This window comes from Epinephelus moara, chromosome 20 (assembly GCF_006386435.1).
Source record: "Epinephelus moara isolate mb chromosome 20, YSFRI_EMoa_1.0, whole genome shotgun sequence".
Taxonomy (NCBI): domain Eukaryota; kingdom Metazoa; phylum Chordata; class Actinopteri; order Perciformes; family Serranidae; genus Epinephelus; species Epinephelus moara.
This window is the reverse complement of record NC_065525.1, coordinates 21,835,433-21,863,333: the sequence shown is the minus strand read 5'-3', so window position 1 is coordinate 21,863,333 and position 27,901 is coordinate 21,835,433. Positions and strand designations below refer to the sequence as shown.

At 42.3% G+C, this 27,901-nt stretch overlaps 2 protein-coding genes across 3 annotated transcripts in view; one reads left to right on the top strand and one right to left on the bottom strand.

Annotated features, from left to right (window-relative positions):
* Nucleotides 1–10,066: 10,066 nt before the first annotated feature.
* On the top strand, nt 10,067–18,914 carry arsa (arylsulfatase A). Its single transcript, XM_050073922.1, has 8 exons — nt 10,067–10,307; nt 12,810–13,050; nt 13,178–13,396; nt 13,884–14,053; nt 14,260–14,384; nt 14,724–14,851; nt 14,943–15,045; nt 15,742–18,914. Exons 1-8 carry the CDS (start codon nt 10,087–10,089, stop codon nt 16,035–16,037), a joined length of 1,503 nt encoding a protein of 500 aa, XP_049929879.1. The 5' UTR covers nt 10,067–10,086; the 3' UTR covers nt 16,038–18,914.
* The window catches only part of mapk8ip2 (mitogen-activated protein kinase 8 interacting protein 2), a 37,866-nt gene continuing 27,162 nt past the window's right edge, over nt 17,198–27,901 (bottom strand). The window contains exons 5-14 of one of the 2 annotated variants that reach the window (XM_050073919.1): nt 27,565–27,768; nt 24,364–26,584; nt 23,897–24,105; nt 21,881–21,956; nt 21,012–21,184; nt 20,802–20,911; nt 20,597–20,719; nt 20,399–20,469; nt 20,208–20,306; nt 17,198–19,011 (exon numbers count right to left, since the gene is read on the bottom strand). In XM_050073919.1, the coding sequence (XP_049929876.1) occupies nt 18,939–19,011; nt 20,208–20,306; nt 20,399–20,469; nt 20,597–20,719; nt 20,802–20,911; nt 21,012–21,184; nt 21,881–21,956; nt 23,897–24,105; nt 24,364–26,584; nt 27,565–27,768 (3,359 nt within the window). In that variant the 3' untranslated portion in view covers nt 17,198–18,938. The remainder of the gene's footprint in view (nt 19,012–20,207; nt 20,307–20,398; nt 20,470–20,596; nt 20,720–20,801; nt 20,912–21,011; nt 21,185–21,880; nt 21,957–23,896; nt 24,106–24,363; nt 26,585–27,564; nt 27,769–27,901) is intronic. The other variant, XM_050073920.1, reaches the window with a different exon arrangement.

Sequence of the window (27,901 nt, the reverse complement as noted above, 5' to 3'; positions counted from 1 at the left end):
TCACTGATGACAGGCTATTCTCAAGCACTGTTCGTACATTTTCCCACAAATAGTAATTCAGCAAAATGTGTACATCTCAGCCAGTAATTTGTGTATAATCCATGTATTTGGGAAGGCTGTAATCACTTGACAGTGACGGGAGAAAGGAATAAAAGAGAAAGCAGCTCTATGAGGAGGTAGGATGGGGTCACAAAACACATGAATTTCTAAGTATTCGAAATCGTGTGAACTTTGAATCATTTTAAGGTACGTTGTTACCATGTTTCTTTTCATAAACCTAACCACAGTAACTCTGTTTGCCTAAACCTGACCTCCAAAACTTTAGGTTAAGTATATAATGTCATTCGTGGGGCACTTTTTTGTAGCATATCATACAAACCGTTGAATGGATCTGTTGTACCTGCCTAACACATTCAGGTGTAATGCATTGTCATAACTCAAGGTGGTTCAGATCTGTGAATCATTTTTCCTTATTTTTGGTGGTTTTAAATTAAAAACAAGGCTTTGGGTGGTGCACTACTTCCGCCTATGTCACCTATAGGAAGATCTGCCACTTCTCACCAGTTAAATATTTAGGAAAATGTGGTACCAATTGAAACACTAATGTCCTCAAATGCAATAAATACATCAGATTAAATTTTTATTTCTATCCTTATTTCCTTTTATGTCTCTAATCCACTTCAAACCAGCGCACCTCTTACTTCACCACTCTCAATGGATGTCTTTGAATAGGCTTTTCTTGTGCGTGTGTTTTCATGCTATCACGACTTTATCCCCATGTGCAACTGTTTCCTTTTATTAACAACGTTACTTTGACAGTTTTATTTTGTTGACAGCGAGGACTTGATGCACGTATCCATCCGTTTCACCGGGGACCACGTAAGACTTTGTTGTCAGCAAAGTAGATGCTGCATTTTCATCAAGGAAAACATGACACTAGCCTCTGTACCCAGCTGAGAGGAGAAGTGTGTGTGTACCTCAGTGTGTGTGTGTATTAGGCTACAGTAGTGTCTGGTGATGACAGCTATTGATCACTCTTGTTTGAAATTGTTGAACATCAGCACATTAAAACAGACAGGGTTTTTGTACATAAATGAAAGACAATTTATTCCAAGCGTAGAAAAGGACTAAAAGGGCATCTTCTGACTCGCTGTGAAAAAGGGCTATGAGTCGTTGAGTGAACATTTACGGCAAAGCAGCAGTGAAGCTTGATTTTGCCAGGATTATGAGCGTGTCGGAAAGAAACATCTAGGTGTCAGTGAGCTCTTTAACCCCAACTGCTCCTGCTTAGCTTCTAAGTGGCAAAGTGCTGAAGAGAAATAAATCTGCTGAGTGTCTAAAATCAGATTCAATTTGACAAAGTTCACAGTGAGTAATGTAGCAACAAGAGACGGAAAAAGATGAGTTCAGCTCCTGAATGTAAAGGCAGGTAAAGTAAAAACTTGAACTATGACATTGGGATTTGTCTTACTCCAGCTGGAGCTCTGAGTCACTTCAGAAAATGTGAAATAGCCAGCACTTTAAAGATCAGATGAGACAAATGAGAAAGAGCTTCAGCGCTGAGAGACGGACAGCGTAGAAAGACAGGGAATAGCTTTTATCGAGCGTGACACCGAGAAATGGGATCTGGGTTTGTGGGCATTGGAGAGGTAATTGATTCAAGGATCTAGATCTGTTCGGAGACTAACCCCAGGAACATTGTTGTATGGGAGCTGATATGCACTGTGATAGCTTAAATACCCATTTGACGGAGAGCAAGTTTAAGCTCTCCGAAGAGTCACTTCTCAAACTGATGGGGCTAATAGCTTGCCATGCTAATTCAGAGTCAAAACTGTAATTAGACACTTTGTATTGCTATACTTGTTAATTCACTTGCAGCTCTTCCCGGCTTCCTCACCAAATGAATTCCGTGTGATTAAAGCAATCTGGCACTGGAAACAGTAACAAGGATGATGAGCGGTACTGTACGCTGAACCTCATTATCATGTGAAGAAAGACTAATACAGAAATGGTGCCACTTTATTTTAACCCCCCGATTAGCATTTTTAAACAGTGTATAGGCAACTGATGAATGTTTCGAAGACACAATAACTAATATGTAAGTAAAGATAAGAACATTTTATGTGTTTATGTGCATTTGTCGACAACTATAAACCCTGTGAAGTGTGGTTGCTCAAATAAAGCACTTCTAATCATAAGTGTCTACATAATTTTGTGAAATATAATACGACAACTGAGCAAAATTCATCTGCTGAAGAGGGCCATGAGATGCAAACAATGTATAGCCTCATACGAAAGTAATCCTTCTCAAAAATCACTCTGCCCCTTCTGTATTTTCTTATTCTCCTCTGATTTTCTGTGTTTGGGACGCCTATGGCCATGTGCCCCGACAGCATCAGGTGAGGATGGGGCTTCATAAAAAGCGTCCAGGTGCCAGATTGTACGCAGCAGGCATTTAGGAAACATAGCATAAAAAAATTCAGATGTAGCGAGGCAAAACGCCAAAGCAGAGTGGGTCTGGGGATGGCTTTTACTTTCACTTCATATTGCTGTGTCCAAGGTAAACCATGGACCTTTAAACTAGGGCTGTCAAAAAAAATGCATTAAATTTGATTAATTAGTCACAGAAAAAATAATGCATTAAAAAAATGAACGCTGATTAATCGCATTCCGTGGTGCCCTTTGACCCGGTGCGTCACTGAAGACCACAGTTGCTTTGTCACATGATGGAGCATACAAGACAATAATGCTTGTCCCTGTGAATGGAACATTTACATCTAAAACCACCCAGATGAAAATGTTAATAGGAGCACTGTTCTCTGTAATTTATGCAGTAAGGAATTTTTGTACCATTGGAGTACTTCAAGCCTGAAATATCACCTCAACGCAAAACATTTAGCAGTGAACCTGGAGGTCTGAGCTAGCACAGCCTCTGATGCTAGCACTAGCAGTCAGCCTTGTCAAGCCACACGCGACCAGGCATTCAGACGCAAACTGTGTTAAGTCTACCTGTGATCAACTATCTAATTCCCTTGCAAAATGGATTACAATGGACTGCAGACCGGTTTCAGTGGTAGAGGACAGGGGGACAATTGTGTCCAAAATCCAGCAGCTTAAAGGGAAATTTCGGTTTATCTCAACTCGTTTGGAAAGCAGAACTAGATGGTAAACAAACATGGCACCACACCGGTAAGGTAAGACAACACGTTTACATGTCGTTTTCTATATGTTCTCTGACATTTATCCTAACGATATGAGGCAGTCTTTGTGGAAAAAAAGTTTGTTTAGTGGACTAACTTTGCACTTGAAGTATGCCCGTTCACTTACGTTTTAACAGGTCTGACGCTACTATGTGCCCCGGCTGTATCTAGGCTAACGGCTAACATGCTAACTATTATTTCTATGTCACTAGTCACTTGAAACAAATTTAGCACAATAGGAGACAGGTTGAAATAAACCGAAATTTGCCTTTAACCACGACACATCTGCCAAAATTCAATAGAACTGAATTTTTAAAAAAACTTTCACAGCAAAAGTTGATGTATGCGAGTATGTTTGACAGCCCTACTTTAAACTTAACATACCTTGAAGTTTTGACCACGGACTGTATAAAATAATGGACGTTTTGAAGCCTCAAGTTCGGCATTTCAGTCATTGCCATCTTGTTTTTTTTAGAGACAGAAGCGACCGTATTTGGACGAGAGGTTGGAGCCATGGAGGACTGAGGGCTGGATCTGGCTGGTAGACTGTGATGACACCTCACAGACAACCTGTCACTTAAAGCAACCCTTAAATATGCGTAACTTTAAACCTTAATAAGATGAGGTATATAAAAATTCACACCCAGTAAAGTTCTTATGAATGTTTCAATTAGGTATAGGGACAAAAACTGTTTTTATACCAGGCTGTAAACATGTTTATATCTGCTGTAAAGATGGCTATTTTAACATGAGTGTCTATGGGGGTTAACTGGCTTCTGGAGCCAGCCTCAAGTGGCTGTTCAAGGAACTGCGGTTTTTGGCACTTCCAAAATTGGCTTCATTTTTAATTTGACAATTTTGACAAAGTTATAAATAAGTGTATGAATTATATGTACATAAACAGTTAATACATCTTTTATAGCACACTGAAATTGTATGTGCTTACATATTTAATATTATTAAATATGATTACAGCCATGTTGCACGCTGTTATCAATTTCTAGCAGTTTTCACACTAGTTATGGATGCTTCATAGTAACATAAGCACTTAAAGATGTCCTTATCTCTACTTACACATACATTATTGTGTGTTATAAACAGTTTTAACAAGTACTTGTATCTTGCTTCTGATGACTGATGTTTGAAGTTTCTTACCTGTCCATGTGTTTGCACATTATCCCCTCTCACCTTTATCAGATCCACCCGGTACCCAGGACGAGCTGCAGAGGAAGTCTCATCTACCAACAGCTGATCAAGATAAACTCACAAATGGGAAATAATCATTAAGTCAGCTCATGCGTTTTGCATTCATTACTGGTTGTGGCTCCAGAGTCATTAGGAGTGATCTGGTCACATACTGTAACCGAGCAAAGCACTGGAGCTGCTAATGTAGAGCCTAACAATCTTGTTTACATCTTCTTCTGTGAAATATATTCCATCTGCATTAATCAGTGTTTGACATCAGTTTGTCGTGTGTGATGAATGATAAATCTCGTAAGTGAAAACATTCAAATATTATTTTCCGCGGCGATATGAATGAGCACTTGAATGAGGTGCTATTTTTTGTAGCATGACAAGTACAGGAGAAGCAACATGAGTACTGTAACTCAGAATTCATTAAGTCCACACAGTGCTCTGTGTTACTCTTTTTAATCAATCACAAGAAGCTAGGGGAGGAGTACGGTGCAGCTTAGTGGGTTGGCTATGTCTGTTCCAATTACAAATGATGACAATGCAAAATTCAAATTGGAAAATGAAAGAAATTACCATTCTCTTTCGACAGCAGCATTCGCATGAATATGGAAATGTAGACGTGAGGAGCTGGTCTTTGTGATTATACACTCGTGGCAGATGATAATAAATTCAGACAGAGTTGTTTACAATCAAAGCCGAGAGTTTTTTTTGTCCCCGAGGACAAGCTGAGCCAGAGCACATCTCAAGGTGAGCTGAACAGTAGATGGAGGTGCTGCTGGGATGATAAATCTCAACATCCGTACACACTTTTGGCATTTATCTCATGTAGCACTCATCTGAATATGTTTTATCTCTGCTCTAAGCATACATCACTTATCTCGTAGCCCAACAAATGCAGCAGAAACTCCATTTTGAGTACATGTCATCTTACTCTGTGCATGCCTGTTCCTCTTGAGTCATCTCTGTGTATCTCTCAGGCCCGTCTGTCTGCATGATGAGAGCAGGGGTGATGCAGGAGTCAGCCTGAAAAAGAATAAATCACTTGTGGAGTTTTGCAGTGTGGCAGCAGATGACAGCCGGAGGGTAGCTGGAGGATGGAAGTGGGCATGAGGGCCACTCAGACCGCCTTTCTTTATAATATTACCAGGCAGTTGTGGAGGAAATGATCGCAAGGGCAGGTTGTTCTTCTTATCACCAGCAGTCCATCACAAGAAAGCAGAGACCACGCAGGGAAACATCAGCTGGATCACAGGGGGTGTTGATGCTGTTGTTTATATCTGACTTTCAATGTGTGTGTGATGGTGCAGCGAAGACACGATGACAGTAACACTCATTCTGACTGTAATGTCTCTTCAGAATTTTGTGCGCCGGTGACGTGCAGTTGAAGAGAACATTTGCTCTATGTTTAGTACAATGAGAGCTTCAGTGTGCGAGCCGAGAACGTCGACGAAAGTGCATATTACCCCAGCAGGTCCTCAAACATTTATGAGTTCTTCAGCTCATGTTGCTCCACAGAGGCCTGTTAGATTTCATTGCATAATTCTGTGCTCTGTTCCAGCCTCTATTGTGCCAATGAACCTCTGTTTATTTGCCAGGATGTTTTCTATCACTGCTCCCTCAGCTCACAAGCCAGAATAACAATGACTTTTCATCATTGAAAGGACAGGTTGATCCCTGCTCGTACAGCAGATTGTTGCAAAATGGGCTCACACAACCGCCTTAAGCTAAAACCTCAGGCTGTCTTCGTAGTATCTTAAATGTAATCCTGCTATTAAAACTAAATTAAACTGTGTTTATATGCCTTTCCAATATCATACTGACAGTATGAGTAATACCTGTTATCTATCACGATGACGTGCAGTTTATGTGAAGTCTGAAACAAAAAAGCGCAGGGTACGCAACACTTCTGGTGTTATTTACAATTTGCCCTTATTCATCACTATATCCTCTCTCAAGAGCAACTTCAAAGATGTTGTGGCGTATGCTGCTCAAAATGCGTTTGCATGACGACAAGATAATAGCAGACACACTTATTTAGAAACGTTCTGCTGTCAGGGCAGAGCTAAATCAAAGTATTAAGAGCTATCCATGGTTCTGAATTATCCACTGATTTATCCTCCTGCCTCCCTTCCCCCTCCTCTTCTCACTTGCTCTACTATCTATCTATCTATCTATCTATCTATCTATCTATCTATCTATCTATCTTATATTCCTGTGCCTCTCAGTAGGCCTTCTCCAACAGTCTGCAAGTAATTTGCAAGTTACCACAAAAGGTGAGAGGGCATAAAATGAGATTTCTTTTCAGCAAGAGAAATGGCAAGAAGAGGCAGATCAGTGCAGGCTGGCATGAGGAAACTACATGAAGGCATGAAAACCCAGCCTAGAAATGTCAGAAAGCTGAACTGCTATTAAACATGTGCCGCAGATACATATCAACCCTCAATGGCCCTATTACTGCTCGATGTATTGTGTAGCATAGCCTGGGAGATGAGATTTAACAGAGATTGTCTCTGGAACTAATGGTATAAATCTGTTTGAATGGTGGTTCTTCTTCCCTTCATAGACACAGAAGTGAGGGGAACTGTGATCCTATGGCACCCACTAGTGCTCAAACTGTTTATCCACACCTTACGGAGCTGATTTACACAGACTGGGGTCCACAAATACTGCGGCATTATCCTTCACAGTTTAACTCACAGGTTCAGACTGTTAATATTGTGTGAAATGACAAACAGTAAGAAGGAGACAAGAAAAAAGACCCCTTGGATGCTTGTTTACTGCTGGCTCCCATACCAGTTATTACCTGCTGTGCCTCTTGTGAAGCTGAATAAACTAGCAGCATGTGCAGAAAACTGTGAGCGTGATATTTTGATTCTTAAGAGGAGGAGAAGGAGGAGAGGAGGGGGAGATAAAGAGGTGGGAAGAGAGAGAGAGTCTCTACCCGCAGGTGTCAGGCTGGTTTCCTTCTCTCCCTGGTTCTGTACTGAGAGCTGAGGGTGGATGGTGGGATTCATTTTCTCCATCAGCTCTACTGTGTTGTTTCGTACCACACCTCCATCTGCCTGAAGCAATCGCATTATATGCACATGCACGCACTTGTAAGTGCACGCACATAAACACACACACTAATGCATATCCTTCCCATAGGCTGTGAAAGCAGATGTTCAAAGCAAAAAGCTACCCAAGATTCACACACACTCAAGCAAACAAGCACACACACACACACACACACACACACACACACACACACACACACACACACACACACACACACACACACACTCTCTCTCGGGACATTAACTCAGATGAGTTTTTCTGGCAGGACAATCCATCTTATATAAAGATGCCCAAAATTCAATCCTAAATAAATTAAGCGACACCATTCTCAGCAACAGTCAGGAGAACATGGCAACTGAAGCTTAACAGACACGTGGACACACACAGACACACACGCCATCCCCATCCACACACACACACAGGCAGGGGTGACGACCTTTCTGTAGCCTCAGCTGCTTCCAGCTACTTGTTCTGCTCTGCGTTTGTCACTGACAACGGTTTTCATTTACTCACAGTAAAAGGTCAGAGCAGTCATCTTTTAGTGAATCACAGTGCAGGCTGGGCTGTGAAGCACACACACTGTCATTTATTCACAGCGGCTCTCCTCATCCCTCTCCATGAGACATGCTTGTCCATTAGATGGGCTGTTTGGCAAACGCCCTCACAAGTTGTTAGTGGTGGCAAAACCTAAACGGTCATTATCATTAATTATTTGCTGCTAATGATGCTGCTGTTAGGTATTCTGTTACAAGCTACCGGATTAATGATTGATTCGTCCATTTACCTGAACTGAGCGTGAATCCTTCAGAAGATTTGTGGTCTTAAATTTAAAAAATCAGCACTTGCCAGGGAAAGGGAGGAATGTCAGCGACACCCCTCCAGGCTTTTGGCACCATGTTGCTCCCTGCAGAGATGTTTCCAGAGCTCGGGGTTTCAGATGATTAGATGAAGGGAGCTCCTGCAACGAGGTTGTTCTTCAGAAGCTCACAGTGATCTTTAGCTTTCGTGCACATAACAGCTTCATTCTGAATAATTTTTTTGTGTATGCATGTATGAATATATTTGTGTATAGCATTGTGTTTTTTTGTGTACTCTCTTCAGTTCAATAGGCCAAGTACTACAGTAAAAGATGTTCCTTAAAGCAGTAAGCCTGCCTGTTCCCTTTTCTCCAGGGTCACGCTGTAGGCTATATATGCATGACATTACACAAACATCATAAAGTATGTACAGAGCTAATGCAGATCCTAATCATCCACGGATGGCTGGCTGAGTTTGATATTTTCACAGCATTAAAAGAGAGCGACCAAACAGCAGAGGATGAGAGAACAGCTGATAAAATGGCAGCAATAGTTGTGGAGCATCTGCCTCTTTACATCTTTTATCTCAGTTCTCTCTTTATCTTCTCCCTCTCTCTCTCTCTCTAACTCACACACACACACACACACACAGTAGCTGCTGAATGTAGGTCAGTCCTGTAGAGAGATGTTAAAGTGAATAGTAAATCAAAACTATCTATCAGCCGATGCCACAGCAACGCTTCCCTGAGGCTAACAGTGATGCTGGACAGCACACAAGCTGACAGGCATACGTGCGCACACACACATACACACACAGACACACACACACAAGTGTTTGTGGTTAAAGGTACAGTGGACGTGTTGCATAATTCATCAGGACCAAAGAAAACAGTCATTATCTAGATACCACGAGCAGGCCACTCCTCACCGATTCTGTTTCAGGTGTCAGGATCACTTTGCATAAAATCACCTGGGAATCACCTGACTGGAGTGTTAATGACACACACGCAGGAATTTCTGTGTTATGAACCATTTCATCTCTCCGTCTTTCTCCCCCCTCTCATATACACACAATGCCAGCTCATTTGAATGCAGGTAGCACCCTCCTTTTCTTTTCCTGTCCACCTCACTGAAGCAAGGCCCTGAGAATAAATAAATAAGTAGGGCCCAGTGCTGGACTGTAGTCTGTACGTAACAAAATCAGCTGTGACGTCCATTTCTCCTCAAACCGGCGGCTCCTGCAGCACTGCACCAGCGATTTATTTCTCCTCTTGTTTGCGTAATTGACCATGTGTCAGGTCGAATCAGTGGCAGAAACCAAGGTTGCCTCAGAGGACAGAAACTCAGCCGCAGGCCCCTCAGACTAACAACTTCAGTCAAGAGACAAAACAGCAGACGTAGAGCAGGAGGCAAAAATAGCTGAGGACGTATTGGACAGCCTGTCCTGCCACAGTGGACACAGAGAAATGGGACAAGTGTGTCTCCACATGACAAATTATACAAACTCATGTGTTAGAAGCCATCAAAGTCTAACCAGTTAAATGTTGGACAATGTTAATACCTACCTTCATATGGAGAAGTGAGGACAGAGTCAAACTTGGTCCTCATTCAAAAATGATTTAAAAAAAAAGAAGAAGCACAATTTCCCCCATTTAAAAAACAAAGAAGTTGACCTGCACCATGTAGGCTGCTCCAATGGACTACATTTCCTAGTCGCGCGTGACGTCAACTCTACGCGACAGTTTCCGCAAGTAAACACGTGACGTTTTGTTTTGGTTCCTCCCTGCAGGCTTTAGCGGATTCTTCCGGAACTTCAGTCAGATGCAAGACGGCTCAGGATGGACACCAGCCTCTTCTTCTTCTTCTGCATTTTTCTTTTCTGCACCTGCTCGGCTTCACCGCCCAATTTCGTCCTCCTTTTCGCAGATGATTTAGGTTTCGGAGACCTGGGCTGTTATGGACATCCCAGTTCACTCACTCCAAACCTGGACCGCCTGGCAGCGGGAGGACTCCGGTTTACAGATTTCTACTGCACCAGCCCTGTGTGCACCCCATCCAGGTAACTGCACTGTCTGTGATTCATGCAGGACTGATGCTGTGTGAGAGGGAGAATCAGAGCTTATCACTGCTGCACAAACAAATCATTTTTTAAATCTGTGCCCATACGTTTTGATAATGTTAGAGTCCAGTTAAGTCCCTTAATGTTACACTTCACCCTCTCTGACTTTGTAATGATGCTCCTGAACGTTAAGTATACCTTACAGCAAGTGGTTGCACCCCATAATCATTTGTCTAAGAGCAGACAGAGGAGTAAAAGTAACATTTAGTGTGTGAAATGCGTCTGACCTGCAAGGATTTCTTCTTTCTACACATCTTTTACTGTGCATCTTTCCCAGGATCTAACGAATGGATTCTGCTCTCTTATATTAATACTGCAATAACTGTTTGAAGCATTAAACTATATCACCAGAAGTGTGAGCCTCATTGAGATTATTACACAATAGGAGATGAAAATAAAGTGGTTAATATAAAGTCACTGCTGATTAGCACACACACTATAAATCCAGCCTAGTTCATTCAGTGTGTGTGTGTGTGTGTGTGTTATATAGAGGTGCAATTTAAAATAATCAGACGGTGTCACAATTTGATAACAACTCTGCTGTGTTTCATAATGTGGCTTACACTGATATCTTCCGTTTCTTACAGCATTGTAACATTCAGCTTTGGACAGTACACTGGAAAAAGGACCTGAAAACAGATCCTGTTGCTTCAGAGAGAAATGAGGAAACAAGACTTAAATGTGATTCTTGATGCACAAAAACAACTATATGCAGCGATCAAAAAAGGAACTGTCATGTTATTTGACTGACCTCAGGATTGTTTTGTTTAACAGATTTTGAACACAGTGAATGAGAATGGAATTGAGAGTCATAAACTGAACGACACACTTATCCAGCATTGTTGCACATTTACATTTTTATAGCAGTGCCTTGTCACTTCCACTATATACTGCACCCTGGAAAAGGAGCACTGCTGTGGAAAGTCATTGTATGGATAAACTTTTGTTCCTTTGCTGTGCGTATTCTGCACCATTTCCTTCCATCATCCACATCCTTAATTCACAGTCTCACTTGGCGTGATAACACCTTGCTCAAAATGGAGAATATCTCCCTGTCGAAAAAGATAAATGGATGGATTCATTTGTGAATTAAAGTTACAGTTTGTAACTTTTATGAAAATAACTTTGTGACATGTTTTCTGAAACTATCACTACATATACACAGTATTATAACAGACAGATCGGCTGAAAAGATCATGTCTCCCATCCTCCTATTGTGGCATTTGGCAGAATCTACCATGCAAACAACCAATCAGAGGCGAGGAGTCTCTAACACAGCTGTCAGTCCTGTCAAGATTCTGTTACTGCGTTGCTTATTTCTCATCTCAAACATTTTCAGAAATATATTTTATAAATACATTTTTATTTTATTTTTTTGAAAGATTTTTTTGGGCATTTTAGCCTTTAAACAACAGGACAGACAAGTGTGAAGGGGGAGAGAGAGAGGGAGTGACATGCAGGAAATGGCCACAGGCTGGAGTCGAACCCGGGCCCCTGTGGCAACAGCCTTGTACATGGGGCGCCTGCTCTACCCACTAAGCCACCAACGCCCCAATACATTTTTAAGATATATTTTAGTGTACCGTTTAGAGATGGGGTAAGGAGCCCGGACATCTGGAGGGAGCTCGGAGTAGAGCCACTGCTCCTTCAAGTCAAAAGGGGCCAGTTGAGGCTTCTGATCAAGGATGAGGATGACGTTAGAGGTGTTCTGACACATCCCACTGGTAGGAGGCCCAGAGGTAGACCAAGAACACGCTGGAGGAATTACATATCACATCTGGCCTGGGAACTTCTTGGGGTCCCCTAGGAGGAGCTGGAAAGCGTTGCTGCTTTGCTTGGCCTGCTGCCCTGGCGACCCAGCCCCAGATGAGCGGATGAAAATAGATGGATGGATGTACCGTTGTAGCTGTAAAATGTTAATTACCAAGCACCGCCCACTGTCGCCCAACTTTCTCATTGTGCAGCTAAACAGTACACTAAAATACGTTTCTGAAAACATTTGAGGCGAGAAACAGGCAACGTAGTGACAGAATCTTGATTTATATTTGATCAGTGCTGCTGCTGTTTGACAGTCTGACCCCAGTTCACGAGCAGTGATTGACATTACTGACAGGTGGGTTAAAGACTCCTTGGCTTGGATTTGGTTGTTTCCATCCTCATGCGGTAATGGCATCAGAAGCAATTCAAGAGGACAAAGAAATTTGATCCCCCCCACACACACAAATTATCTGTCTGTGTGTGGAATGTGGATATAGCGACAGATTTATCAGTAATGACAAAAAGTCATTTTAGAAAAGTTACCAACGACAGCTTTATTACATGTTTTAGACTCTTTTAGCCACATCTTGCATAACCCAGCCCTTTTGTCTACACATCTCATACTCTCCAGTCCATCCTTCCTGACTTAAGTAACAGCTTTGCTTTGTTTTGGTGGTTTTCCAGGGCATCGTTGTTGACAGGACGCTATCAGACCCGCTCAGGTGTATACCCAGGAGTGTTGTACCCAGGCTCTATAGGTGGTCTTCCTCTGAATGAGACCACCATTGCTGAAGTGTTGAAACCTGTTGGCTACGCCACTGCTGCCGTAGGGAAGTGGCACTTAGGTGTTGGGGCCAATGGGACGTTTCTTCCAACGAGGCAGGGGTTTGACCACTACCTGGGGATCCCCTACTCCCATGACATGGTCAGTGCGATTGAATTTAGATGGGTGTAATATGTGATGGTGTTTGTTAAAAATGGGCATCATGTAATTTCTTCTTTGCAATATTTATTTTAATATCTGTTCTTCTGTCTCCTTGTGTCTTTCCCAGGGCCCCTGTAGGAACCTGATCTGCTTCCCTCCAGATATTAAGTGTTTTGGATTGTGTGATGTTGGTACTGTAACTGTCCCACTAATGCACAATGAGGTCATCAAGCAGCAACCAGTCAACTTCCTGGATCTGGAAAGGGCTTACAGTGATTTTGCAACCAGTTTCATCACCACATCAGCCAAGAAAAAACAGCCTTTCTTCCTGTACTATCCTTCACATGTAAGTAACAAGAACAGTCTATCTACACAGATAGTGTACCTCTCTTACAGTCAGTGCAGAATAAGAGCTCTCTCCTGGCCAGTGAAACACATTTTTTTTAAAAATGCGTAGTCCACAGTGTTTTCAACCCCATGTAAATAGATTATATAGAATCAGAATCCAGTTTATAGATTTTCACATACAAGGAATTTGCTTTGGTGTTTTTTGCATAACATAAACATAGTTAGACAAAAGGAAATTATATATAAAGTATTGCCAAAATCAAGAGACATATATATAGAATATAATAAAGTCATGATTAAAAATAGGAAAAATAAAACAAAGAAAAATATGCACAGTTTATCTGAATTAAAATGAAAGAAGTGTGTAGTTTTTAGAGGTGGCAGTTTCTGCAGAAATGTGCAATATTGTCTCATTAATGGAATATAGGAATATAGTAACTTAGTGCAGTGAGAGACTAAACACCATCTTCTACTTCCTCCTACAGCACACCCACTACCCCCAGTACGCAGGTCCAGGTGCAGCTGGGCGCTCTGTAAGGGGCCCATTTGGAGATGCTCTGCTTGAGTTTGACAACACAATAGGAGACCTGCTGACAACCCTGGAGAAAACAGGAGTGATTAACAACACACTCATCTTCTTCACTTCAGACAACGGGTTGGTTTTTGCTCCTGGTTTGTTTTACATGAATGTGGCCTGTTTTGTTTTTGGAGTTACTTTCATACTCTCCACAGCTGTGGTACAGTAGTGTGTTTTTCCACCGTTCAAAGGTTGCATTATATCTGTGCCCTCTTTTATGTTTCATTTATTGCTGTCTTATGATATTGCAGGTATTGATCAGTTATTCCTATCTCTGCGTGTAGGCCTGAGCTGATGCGTATGTCGCGTGGAGGTAACGCAGGCCCTCTGAAATGTGGTAAAGGCACAACATATGAGGGAGGCATGAGAGAGCCAGCCATCGCCTATTGGCCAGGGACCATTAAACCAGGTCAAGACACTTCAATCATCTGCACCACAAGTTTAGACTGAGTTATATTTCTATAGATAAAAATGTTTCTGTTGTACTGAACCACAGTTTTCCACACAGAGCTCTTTGTTGAAGACCATACTTGTGGTTTTGCATATTTCAGTCACGTGTACTAAGCTTTACTGACAATTTTCAGAAGCGTATCACAAGTCTTCACACTGATTTCATACATTCCAGGCCATACTGGTCTCCTTTAACTACATTATGACAATAAATGCCATTATGTAATGACTGCAAACTCATCTGCACATATCCTTTTAGTTATTGCTGCTGCTTGCTCTTCTCTATGCACCTCTGCAGGTATGACCCACGAGATGGCCAGCACTCTAGATATCCTCCCAACCATAGCAAGTCTGGCAGGAGCCAAACTGCCTCAGGTGATGCTGGATGGAGTCGATATGACAGAAATCCTTGTCAACAAAGGAAAGGTATTTGCATCGCACCTCACACTCTCTAGAGATTTAAAATGTGGAAACCAAGCTGACGTGTTAATTTTTATCTCTGATCCTTTTTCTGCAGAGTAAGAGGGAGACGATGATGTTCTACCCCACAGATCCCAGTGAGATGTACGGCCTGTTTGCTCTCAGGCTGGGGAAGTACAAGGCCCACTTCTATACACGAGGTACAGCAGGGTTCATAGACACAATTAGGCTACGTGCAGCCTGCAGGCAAATCAGATTTGTTTCTCAGATAAGATCTGTAAGACAGACTTCCACACTGTTATCTGAAAGTGATCAGATCTGATTTATGTGTTCATACATTGTCAAACTATCTGCATGGGTTGTGTAGCTACGCTGGTTAGGTGGCTTTCCAACACGGAAGCATGAGAAATAGAGGTCCATTGTTTCGCTGTGCTGAAGTTCTCCTCTTTGCGCCAGCAGACAATTTATTTCGGCTTCTGTCCATACACTGTTGCTTTCCATATTGTTCTCAATAGTGCTTTGCAACTGGCAGCATGAGGTGTGCTCAGCACTTCCGTCACTCTGGATTTGACATTGTCGTCATGTGTCATGTTGCGAGTGATGCAAAAGACACTTTAAATTTCAATTACAGCAGCGAGATTTTCCAGACTGACACGCATCTGTAGATATCTGATTGGAATCACATTTCAAACCACGCCCTAAATGTTTCGATCCAGTTTGCAAAAGTTGCATTTCATGTGTTTTTTGGGCTGTCCAGACTTTCTAAAATCCATCTGAATATAATCTGGATAAGCCAAAAAATGGATCTGGGCAGGCATTAATTCAAAGTCAAGAAGCATAATCACAGTCAGAACTGAAATGTTTTTGACTCTTTCTTGTCCATGTTTGTGCATAAGGTGCCACCCACAGCGGCACTACCCCGGACCAAGACTGCCCAGTGTTCGCAGTCCTCAAGGCCCACGACCCCCCTCTTCTTTTTGACCTGGAGGCCGACCCCTCGGAGCACTACCCCCTCCCCCTGTTTGGAAAACCTGACCTCCAAGCTTTGGTGGAGAGGGTCAAGAAAATCAAGGAGCAGTTTGAAGCCACCATGGTGTTTGGAGAGAGTCAGATATCAAAAGGAATAGACCCGGACCTGGAGCCTTGCTGCAATCCTCAGTGTAGCCCCAAACCCAGCTGCTGCAGGTGTTGATGGGACGAGTTCTCACAACTGCTAATGATGACAGTGTGGGAGAGGCTGGAGGTACTGCACTGATTTTTGCCTCAAGATTTCTCCATGAATGCACAAGATGTGATGCTGATATTGTCATGCATTGCTACTTGCTTGTGGACAGCTAGAATTTAATTACCGTTCATACTGAAGAGTAACAATCCAAACAATCTGTTTCCTCAGTGAGGAGATGATTTTCTTAATGTTGACTACATTTAGAATTAATGTATAACAATGTACTGTATTTTTCCTGACTATTTCATGTTTTTTTTTCAATGATTTAATATTTAATGTTCACCTCAACATTCTTCTATTCATAAAATTTTGAATAAATGTATGGATTTTATGTGAAAATATTTTTGCACACATTTTAATCACACAAATAGTCAAGAGTGGATATGAACAATAAAGACAACATTAAAGGTTTCGGACATCAAGCATATATTTTATTCATAAGACCAAACCCATGACAAGGCAGAGTGATTTTTTTGTCAATTTTTTTTGTTGTTTTTCCCTGGAATTTTAATTAATTTTACAAGTCCTTGTTTTTAAAGATACAAGATAGGATATGTTTGTTCTGTCACATACTGTTTTGCTCTAGGTATACAGTGAAGAGTCTTGTTAATGTAATAAAAGTTTGGTTTAACTGTTAATGTATGTCTCAGCGGCTATATGGGACTAGCTCATCCTCAGAGTTTGTCTTTGTGTAGCTGTGTGGAAAGAAGGGTTTTAACTAGGCTGTAACAAGATAGAAAAACATAATCAGAAGCAAATAGATACAGATCAGAGATGAGTCACACTGTTGGAGCTCAAAGGCTATTACTATAATCGGCAAGACGCAATAATAGTTTTCCAGTGGCGGCTGACTCAGTCACTATTCAGCTCTAACAGCGGATTGGTCAGTAGTCTGGTGGGTGTGTCACACACTAATGATGTCACATCTCACAAATGTGCCCTAAATGTGCTGCTGAAGCCTGTCTGTAGAGATTAATGGAATTGGCAGGAACCCGAGTGCCACCTGTGTGACAGATACTGAGTTAACATCGTGTGTAGAAACATAAGACACTGAAATAAAATTATTGCAGATCACAGATATTTATGTGTTTTTGTTTTCTTTCAGGGGTTTTTGTCTGGTTGTGATCTTTCTTTTTTTTTTTTTTTTTTAATTAATGTACATATTAATTTCATTTCATAACATACTCAACATAAAGGACACAGCACTATCTTAGATTCGCTATTGTATATACATGATCTAACTGACAGCGATACATATGTAGATAACACCCTACCTCCCTCCTGCCATATCAACAGTGAACTGAGGTGTTTGTTCTGGTGGACTGTGACTGAAAGCAGCACAACAAGATGCTCAACAGTGTCTGAAAGAACAATGGAGATAGTAAAGCCTGAAATTTCCGGTGACTGTAGTGAGTGCATCACTTTTTAAATATACCCCCTCCCCTATTTAAGGTGCTAGACTGTAAGCTGTGGTATGTTACAACAACCCCAGAGTTGGTTATCGTTTGATGTGTGAATGATACTTCAACCCTTGACCAGACTAAGAGCAATAAGTAAATGTGGCCATCACTTTTATCTGTCTAACTTAAAAAACAAGATCAAAGTCTAACCATTTACATATATTACGTCTATAAAACCTCCCTTCTAATGCTTTATTAAAGGTTTGATTACATTGTGATACCAGGACCAAGTGTTAGCAGGACGCTCGCACTGACATGTGGCTACCGGTCAGTCTAGTCGTTCCTTTTCCCTCATTGAAACTGCCAAGTCAAAAGAAAACGGAGACTAGGATGTCACTGACAACCAGAGTTAAACAGTCGGAAGTGTGAGAATATGGCTTTTCAGAGGGCCTTTGCTTTCTTAGACCTGAAAGTCACATCAATCATAGCAAAGCATACAGTGATCTATGATCTGCAATTGTAACAGTTGAGTGATTTCCCATGAAAGCTCGCCAAGGTGAAGGTCAGCAAGCAGTGCAACTTTGAGGACGGGACAAAAGTAAAATGGTTCTGTCATATCATCCAAATGTGCTGACACTTAACTTGCACCTAATCCAAGCTGAATCAAATGTCTGCGGGGCTGATGACATTCAAAGATCATTACAACTCTAAAAGCTCTTACACCTGCAGTTATTCCTGTCAGAGTGAGCCATTAATACCCACAACAAAACAACCCCCCTGCCTCCGTCAGTCTCAACTGTGAGTGTTTCTTAATTAGTCTGGATGAGGCGCCTGTATGTCTACTTTCTATACATGTATTTACAACACACACTACGTCTTGTACGCAACACAGGGGAAAGCTCGGACCAAGGACAGTTCACTGTACTCTCTCTACTTTGCTCCAATGTCACTATCAGTAGAAATCAAATTAGCAGTTTGTCAATATTGAACAAATACATATTTACAGTTAATTAAATGCCGACCTCTTGATTCCACGCCATTCCCGTACTGATTGTTGAGCTGCTTGCCATTCACTTGGATATGTGTATTTCTTGGTGTGTCTGTGTGCAGTAACCCTACTAGCCATGCATTGAAAAGTGAAACAGCAGTAGTAGGTATATTGTTTTCATTTCAAAAGAGGAACCTTGAAATAAACAGGTGCTCAGCGTCTTAGTTTTATATCATAGAAAAAGATAAAAGAAACAGGCAATCGATTCCATCGGGATGATGGAAATAAACAAAGAGAGAGGGATGGATGAAATCAGTCAAATGCCTAGCATACTGTAGAAATGAAGATCCCAGTGTTGGTGGGACACAGAAGAGTATTTTACAATGGAGATAAAACCCCACTGACAGCTCCCTCTGGTGGCAAACTCGATGAACATACACAAGCTGCAGAGAAAGAAGTTGGTTGTCATGGCAACACTTCTTACTCCAGGTAGATGTCCTCAGTGGGGCAGGCGTACTCCAGATGCTCCTGGTAGTACTCCTGGAAGGCTCGTCTGTGGAAAAGACAGACAGATGATTAAAGATCGACCTGCCAGCTATCAGAGGACAGCCTTTAACAGTAATCCTTCTTGTAGTAACAGATTTTACACAGTCACGCTCTGACTGTTTACTAAGAAACGGCTGGTTGGTGCCAACATGAGGAATGCTTAATTAAAATAATTGTAGTGCAAATATATAGAACCACTCTCACTGAATCACATGAGGGTAAGATTAAACAGTTCCACCAATCCCATGCTCTGCTGCCTGCCCTCGCTCCATCCAGAGACAGTGAACTATCTGTATCTTTAATTATTCAAACCCAGTAAGGCTGAATCCATCGTGACTAAGCCTGTGATCATTATTTAACCTTCTCCACATGCACACATCTAAGGCTATAATTCTTATATTAAACTTCGATCACTGTCAGAATTTTCAGCATTCTGACAATACGAGGTGCAGTGTGTGGGATTTAGAGGGACATACTGGCATATGAAATATAATATAGCATAGCCTTTAATGTATAATCATCTGACAATAAGACTGATCGTGTTTTCGTTACCTTAAAATAACAATTTATATCTACATGGGGAGCATTTCCTCGTCCAAAAAGTTCCCCATGTTGCGCCGCCATGTTTCTACAGTCTCCCAGAACGGATAAAGCTAATACTGGCTCTAGATAGTGTTATTTACACTTCGTGTCAGCCATTATAGTTAGCAGCCCCTCAGCAACAAGCCAAACAGCAACTGGAAAAAAAACTGGCCTCTGAATGTCTGGATCTTATGTTATCAGAGAAAAAAGGTGAGCAGACTTTAGCAGGTGCTGCGCTAGGGGGCCATCTGAGACAAGCCAAACAGCGTCAGAGGGACATATTTTTAGTGGTTTTAATCACCGGGCCTGTTTGTTTTGGAGAGGAGGAGACCTCTGTGGATAAAAACGAGAAAAAACTCCTGAACAGTGAACACCGGAAGGAATCTTAACTGTGAGTTCATGCTTGGCATATGGGAGAATTTTCAGCTAGTTGCAATCTGCAATCCTCACCACTAGATGCCACTAAAGCCTACACAGTTTCTTTAAAGTGCATTTACAGTTTAGGTGGAGTAAATATATCAAATTAAACAAACTCACATAAACACAAAAGAGATGTAAAGTCATTACTGTTCCTTGGTATATGTAAAGAGTAATTGATATGATAATGGGATTTGGACTCACCCAACACACTCTGCTACAGGTCGCATGGACTCCTGGGATACAAACACGTGGCAAGCAAATCTGTTCAGCATCGGGTGCTTGGTGATGAAGCCAAAGTAGCTACAGAGAGAAGAAAACAATATGATGAAATCAGTTGGATATTCAACTATACGCTGGCGACACCAGGACAGAAAGCCAATGTGTGTATTTACCAGTTGTTCCTCGGATGGCATCCACAGAACGAAATGTTCTTCATCTGGAAGAAGTGACTACATCTGTCATACTAAAGATGGAGAGAGATACAGAGACAGAAAAGAAGAAAGAACAAAGTCAAATCAAGGCAAGATTATTCCTCAAAATAGAGATGGATGACTCTGAATGTATTGATTCATGTATTCGTTCTGCCATACCTCATCGAGGGTGTCATATTCATCCTCCAGGCTCATGATCAGTTTCACTCCTTGCAAGCTAATCTCCAGTTCACACAGAGAAGGAGGTCGCACGTGTACCGTCCGTTTCCTCGATATCGCGATCTAACAGACAAACATGTTTTAATGGTGCACGCAGTGTAACACACATGCTTGGGTCTTTTATTGGTGTTTACACTTGGCTTACCTTCTGCATGGCGGCACAGAGAATACCGTTGCCTTGGTGATAAGGTACCTCAACAGACCCCAAAAACTGAACGCTGAAAGTCTCAATCCAGGCTGGATTTCGTTTCATTCCTACAGGGTGCAAGGTGGACACACACATACAGAACATGTGACTCTTTTGACCTTCACAGCGAGACAGAGAAAAAAACAGTGGATGCATCTCTCAACTCACCCAACAACTCCTTAGACTGACCAATGACCTCATGGGCGTAGAAGGCAGGAAAAATACCCCTCTCCCCAGTCCGCATGTTGTAGCCTCGGTACCAGTAGTCATCCTCTTCTTCCTCCACATATAAAGGATCATCCACATCCAACTCCAGCTCGTCTGCATGTCTGGGAATGAACCTGCAGAGAGCAGCAGAGAGGGGGAGGACACAAAGAGAGCTATGTTAAACATTGTGTCCTTACATGGTATCCCTGCTGCCAGGCATCCTATAGATTGGCGTTAATGTGATCAGGAAGCATCTGTTTGGGTTTCAGGTGACTCCCATTGGGAAACAGAGAGAGGAGTGATAGCAGCTGACAGCGAAAGACAGTGGGGAGGGCGGAGGGAGACAAAGAGCTCTAAATGTGGGGAAGCACTTAGTGAAAGACGACTGTGGTGAAGCAAATACATAATTATACATGCATGACATGTACGTGTATACAAGGGAGACGCATGTAGCTTTCTCTCTCCCTCTTGTATACACACAAGCACAGACACAGGTGGTGGTTGATGTGATTATTACTGGTCTCCCTGCAGCTCTTGAGCCCAGCTGTAGCTTGGACATCTGCCCTCCTCAATAACATAATTAGTGAAACCTCGAAGAAATATTGTTTTGTTTACCCACACAAGGACTTTCTCTCCCGGACACAGAATGGTAATTTGAAAATTAAAGCTAATGGCATTCACAATTCATTCCACCGTACTGTTTCTACAATCAGTGAAAGCAACTGCTCAATTGTGTAATCTTTTATTAGGAAATTTGCCTTTTGCTGTGATTCACTTTGCTCCCACTGATGTCCCATTATCAAAAATGAGGGTACTGTAGATTGTCTTACCTGTAGACTGCCCTGTGTGTCTGGTCCCTCTCCTCTCCATTGATGGTACAGGAGAAAAGTCCAAAGGACTCTGTGCCTATGTGACAACAGACACTGGTTAGACCCTGAATACTACCTTTTCCAAATAAAACTGAAGGCTAAATGTCCAAAATGAAATACTCTGAATTATTTTTTCTCTAACCTGTTACTTGTTGGGAGAACAATTTCAAGTAAACTTTACGTGAGGAAGTCTAAATGGAAGCTAATTGGATTTGTAAAAAAGAAATGGCAACGAAAGCCTTTGTAATGAGCCTTTCATTATGCAAATCACCCTTCATTAGGGATATGAATCTTGAAGCATGAGCACTGATTGATGATGGATGTACTGGGAAGCAGAGCCCTCCCATAGGTCTTGTGTGGGCTCCCTGCCAAATTTAGATCACATGTTAATGTATCATATTGACAGTGATGAGTTAAACCCCAGTGCAGTATCATCAATCGAAGGACCCCGAGTGGACAATTTAGCAATAATGCTGCTGGGCCATAACCTGTATGGTGTATAACTTACACTGGCTTCAGCTAAAACAATAGTTCCAAATTTTGGGAAATACACTTATTCACTTTCGTGTTAAGATTAAGATGACAGAATCAATACTACTTTGTGTGTACCCTACATATAAATCCACAGTCAGGGGGAGGTTAGCTTAGCTTAGCATAACAACCAGACACAGGAAGAAGTTTGCCTTCAGGGCTTTAAACCATGATCATTTTCCAAAGCTTAATCAAGAAAAGGCTTTCTGGCAGAAAACCCTGAAGCAGGGGTCTGCAACCTTTACTGTAATATAATAAAATATTGTCCTCTGGTGCAATTAATGTTTTACCACAAGGTGGATACCCAGCAGTGGGTTATTTCTGATTATTTGGTACTTTAACTGTGCAGCATTGTTGGTGAAAGCAAAAAAATCTGTCCATCACTACTAAATTCTCTATTTTCCTCTGAGACTTTTCCTTCTTCAGATTTGGAGTCTTGCTCAGGAGACTCAAGACCAGCCACCGTTATTGAGGTTCTATCAAATTTAAAGGAAAAAGCACCAGGCTGTAGATGTATGACACATATTTTAGTTTTGTTTTTTGTTTTTTTAAACTTGGTGTATAGGCTACACATTTTTTTTACAACTGGACAATATCAGAATCACATTTGACTTCCAATAATGACAAATTACAATTAAAAATTTAAAAGATACCCACTATTAATTTCCATAATACACTTTACATTTTTGGTAAAGCCACAAGGAGCCACTGGAGAGGGGCTAAAGAGCCTCATGTGGCTCCGGAGCTGCAAGTTGCCTACACCTGCCCTAAAGGCAAACTTGTCCCAATAGGGAAAACAGCCAGCCCACTTCTGTCCAAAGGTAAATAAAATCTGACTACTGAAAGTTTTGGTTTTACAGGGCTTTGGTTTTTTTCTGTGCTGAACTACTTAGAATTAAACAAGCATATATGATGTGGTAATGAGTAAGCTTTAGAGGTACTAACCTTTAGACAAAACCAAGATGGCGGTTTTCCTCTGCTATAAGTCTGTATGCTAAGCTAACCATTTCCCGACTGTAGTTTCATATTTACTTGACATATACAAGAGTTGTAGATTTTCTCATCTAACTTTTCAACCTGTCCCAAATTGTCAAACTATTCCCTTCATTTCTAAATATTACATCTTTGATTGCAAGTTCATATCTGAGAGTTTTCCAGAGGGATGTATGGACAGAACTCAAGAAACACTTGTACCATAAAGAACAGCTTTGTTGTAAGACAAATGCACTTCGGCATGTGGCCTTCATCATGGACGACCCTGGTGAAGGTCACAAGCCGAAGCACTTTGGCTTTACAATAAAGTTGTTCTTATGCTACAAGTGTTGTTTGAGTTTTGACTTCTTTAGACTTCTTTTCCCTCTCCATGCCCCTTGGAAGTAGGCAAAGTTGTGCCACAAACCCCCACCCTGCTTCTACAGTGTCTGAATAGCCTTGTGTGGAACTTACTGGAGGAGCGGGAGGTGCTGTTGACAAACACATTGAGGAACTTCTTGGAGAACGGGAGGTCAGCCTCAGGGGAGGAGTCCTCAGAAGAGCTGAGAAGTTCTGGCCTCACCTCATCATCATCACGACCATAGCCCTCCTCTCCCGTCCCCAAAGGCTCCTCATCACAAAGCGTGGAGAGCTCACTGTCATCACTTAGAACAGAGGTGCACCTGAGAGGACAAGGTCTGTCAGTTTCAAATCTCAATTTGGGGCTAGACATTCATAGACACAGTAAGACTGCTTGATTTACCATGAGAAGGCACACCCTATAGAAGGTAGTGTTTAATTAAAACATTTGAAAGACATTTTTCACAATATTACCTCTTACAGGAATATAATGAAAATAATCATCCATTTGTTCTGCTCAATCTGAACACACATACTCCATTTCATTCTTAGCTTTCACACATCTCATTGTCAGAGCATACCTTCTGAGGCTGACGAGTTCCAGCGTAGTATTTTCATCCACCACTAGCGTATACTTCATGGAGTCATAGGCCAGTCCATCATCTTCATTCGGCTGTCTCAGAGCCAGATCTTTCTCACACAGTGGAAGGTCATGGTCAGATAAGGAATGGTCTTGCACACTGGCATCAATGGGTGGTGAACTGTCAAGCTCTAAGTCACTACCCCTGTAGGAGTGCTTCCTCAGGCCACCCAGGAATGGGTAAGAGTCTCCGTCATCCTCCTCTTCGTCATTGTCTGTGGAGTAGGTGAGACTGAAGCAGCGGTTAGTCTGGGCGGTGGGTATGTCCAATGTCAGGCTGTGTTTAACCTCAGTGATACGCTCAAGAGAAGCAGAGGAACGGCTCGTTGGCCTGGGCTCAGTCTCTCGTCCTTCGTCCTTGTCACTGACCACACTCTCACTGAGGCTTGGTGAGTCCGCATCTTTCCTCCCCTCCAGCATCGTCAAGTCATTATTGGGCTCTTCATCTTCCTCCTGTCTCCTGGTGTTCTTAGATGGATTGTCTGTGAAGTTCTTCTCAGAGTCTTTAGTGGTATACAAGGAGTTGAAATCTGTGGTTCCCCTCCCATTGTTTGCACAGTGCTCCAAGATCAGAGGGGCTATGGTATCACCAGTAGGGTTGTTCAAATACAGACTGGGGCCTTCTTTTGAAGACTCCACACTCTTCATCCTATCTCCTGGCTGCATCATATTCTTTCTGTACCCTTCACCTTCCTTCTCTTCTTCTTCTGTTCCCACCATCCCTGCTTTCTTCTCTTGGTCCTCATCATTGAATCCATCTCCATCTCCGATGTCTGAGGATGGTGAGATGGTGTCTGACACAGACACCTTCCTCTTGAAGCAGTCCTCGGGACAACTGATTGGGTACGAGCCTTCTGAGATCATCCTGTTGACCAGGTTGCTGAGCAGCCAGGGTGAGTCAGAGTTCTCACTCAGCTCATCCTCACTTTCTGATTCTGAGTCTCCCTCACTGGTTCCATCATATTCATCTGCACTGGGCATTAGCCTGGGTCCTACTGGCAGGTAGAAGGAGCGTTTGAAGCTCTCCAGACTGTGGTCTGGTTCTATCTGCAGCACCATCTGTCTGGACAGGCTGTCTTCACATTGTTGGGCTGGAGGCAGAGTCTCATCTGGGTCGGCCTGGTGCTCGAAGGACAGCTCATCGTCCACATTCTGCAGCCCCATCAGAGCTTGACCATCATCATAGGATTCAGGAGGTATTATGGGTGAGTCAACAGGGGAAGGCGTAGCAATAGTGGGTGAGGGTAAAGGTGAGGGAGAAGGAAGAGGAGACCCTTCTTTGATTGGGTCAGGCTGGCCCAAAAGTAGAGATGCTTTTAGTCCCACGATGCCACTGTCCTGCTCTAACTCTGTATCTGGGTCCAGTTCCTGGTCTGATGTAGGCGAGCTGGCCTCCTCAATGGAATTAGTGAGGTGAGATGAGCGCCCACTGCTGCTGTCATCACTGGTCAGGTCAAGCTCTGTCTCTGAGATAGAGGAGATCATGTTGGAGACCACAGGACCTCCACAGGCAAACGCTGCCTCCAGCTCGCCTTCGATGTCAGAGTCAGAGCCTGGAGAGCTTAGGTCCTTATCCTGGTCTGAAGTCATGTAACCCTGCTGGTTCATATCTGCTATCCCTGGGTCTGAGGATGGAGAGGTGGAGTCGTTAGCTGCTCCCTCCAAGGCCGAAACTGCTGCATCTGAACTGTTAGACTGGTCAAGAGCATCTGAGCGGCTGGAGGACACGTAGCTGGAGAAGGAGGCGGGTTCAATGGAGGGGAATTCCACGTATGACGACGGATTCTCCTTACACACCATATCGTAGGTCTCCTTACACATGAACTCCACCTCAAAGTCCTTTTCCAGCTCTTCATCAGACAAAGGTGTATCAGCACCGTCGTTGGCTCCCATGGGTGCAGTGGATGACAAGCAGCGACTGGTTGCATCTGGGTCTAGGTCGTTCTCTGGCTCCACGCCTGACTCACTGGTGATCGTGTAAGTGTCGGTGGCACGCCTGTTTGAGTGTTTGTGGTTGTGGTCACTGTTGAGGTCGTGGTCCACCTCTGTGTCCGAACACTGGGAGTGCTCGTCTACAGAAGGTACTCTGGTTGTCTGAATTGAAGGGTCTGGTTTTGGTTCATCGCCAGAGCAAGGATGGGACTTGTGTTGACCAAATGAGCCTGTGAAGATAAAAAAAAAAAAGTAGAGAAACAAGAAAAGCCATGAAAGAATGAAAATACAGGATGACATAGAGGATTATGAAGAACATGATGTAGAGAGTGCAAAAAAAAAGAAGACAGGTCATAAGAGTTTCAGAGGCAAAAGTAATTTGGACAATTAAATAAGATCAAAAGAAAGAGCATAAATAATGATAAATGAAGAGAAGATTTTCTTAAAGGAATACTTCACCCACAAAATGATATTTTTTATATCAGTTACTCACACTGTGTAACATTGAACTTGTGAAGAAAGCTTTGGTTTTTCTTGCAAGACTCAATGGTGAACGAATCCAAAAAAGGCTAACATTCTTCACGAATTAAAGTCACTGGGGACCGTGTTTAACAAAACTTTATTCAAGCATCTGTTTTCAATCTCTTTCACAACTCATGCAGTATAATCCAAGTCTTATTTATCCAGTTTTATGCTCAGTACTTACCAAACATAAGCAGAGTTCAAGACTGTTTCTGTGTAAGTGTTTTTAATACTAAGGGTTTTTTTTTTTAGCAAAAATGCATGTGTTTGGGATGTACTGAGCATAAGACTGGATAAATGACACTTTGGTTATACTGCAGTTCACTGTGGAGGGATGTGAGAAAAACTTTATTCTTCATGAATTCAATTTAAACCAGGGCGAGTAATTGATATGCAAATGATCATTTAGAAAATGCAGTATTTCTTTAAGTTCATAATCAGTATCGAGGTTGTGTGATGAAAAAGTTCAGCAAACGCTTCTTAATTAGAAACACACTAATCTTGTTCCCTAGAGTAGACTAGTGCAATGGGGTTTTTTAAGAATCAACATGACAGTGTTTTGCTGAACAACAAATACTACTGAACAAGTCAAAGTCACATCACATCACTTCATTTCACGTCACGGCACTACACGACACTGATGATAATGGAATGGGCTCTAAGCTTGCTTGGCTGGCCTTCTTGTTACCGTATTCGGGCCTCTCCCGCCTGTTGCCCTCCATGTCGCAGAGGAGGGGCCTGTGAGGGGATTGGGGGTTCCCGCCCTCCCCTGCCTGTTTTGGTGGAGTACCTTTGCTCTGAGACCCTGGTGCCTGGGAAACTGGAGAGACTGGGCATTGGCCTGTCACATGGCTACCATCCTCCAGGCATGAGTGGGTTGGAGACAGACGACCTGGAGGTTGAGAGGATATTTATTTTGTAACTCTGTGTAATGTCTGCAGTTTGTAAAGGATCATTTATAATAGCTGAGCTTCTTTTAAACTAGATTTACTGCCTCGTGGTTGTATGCCTGTGCAGACCAGTCA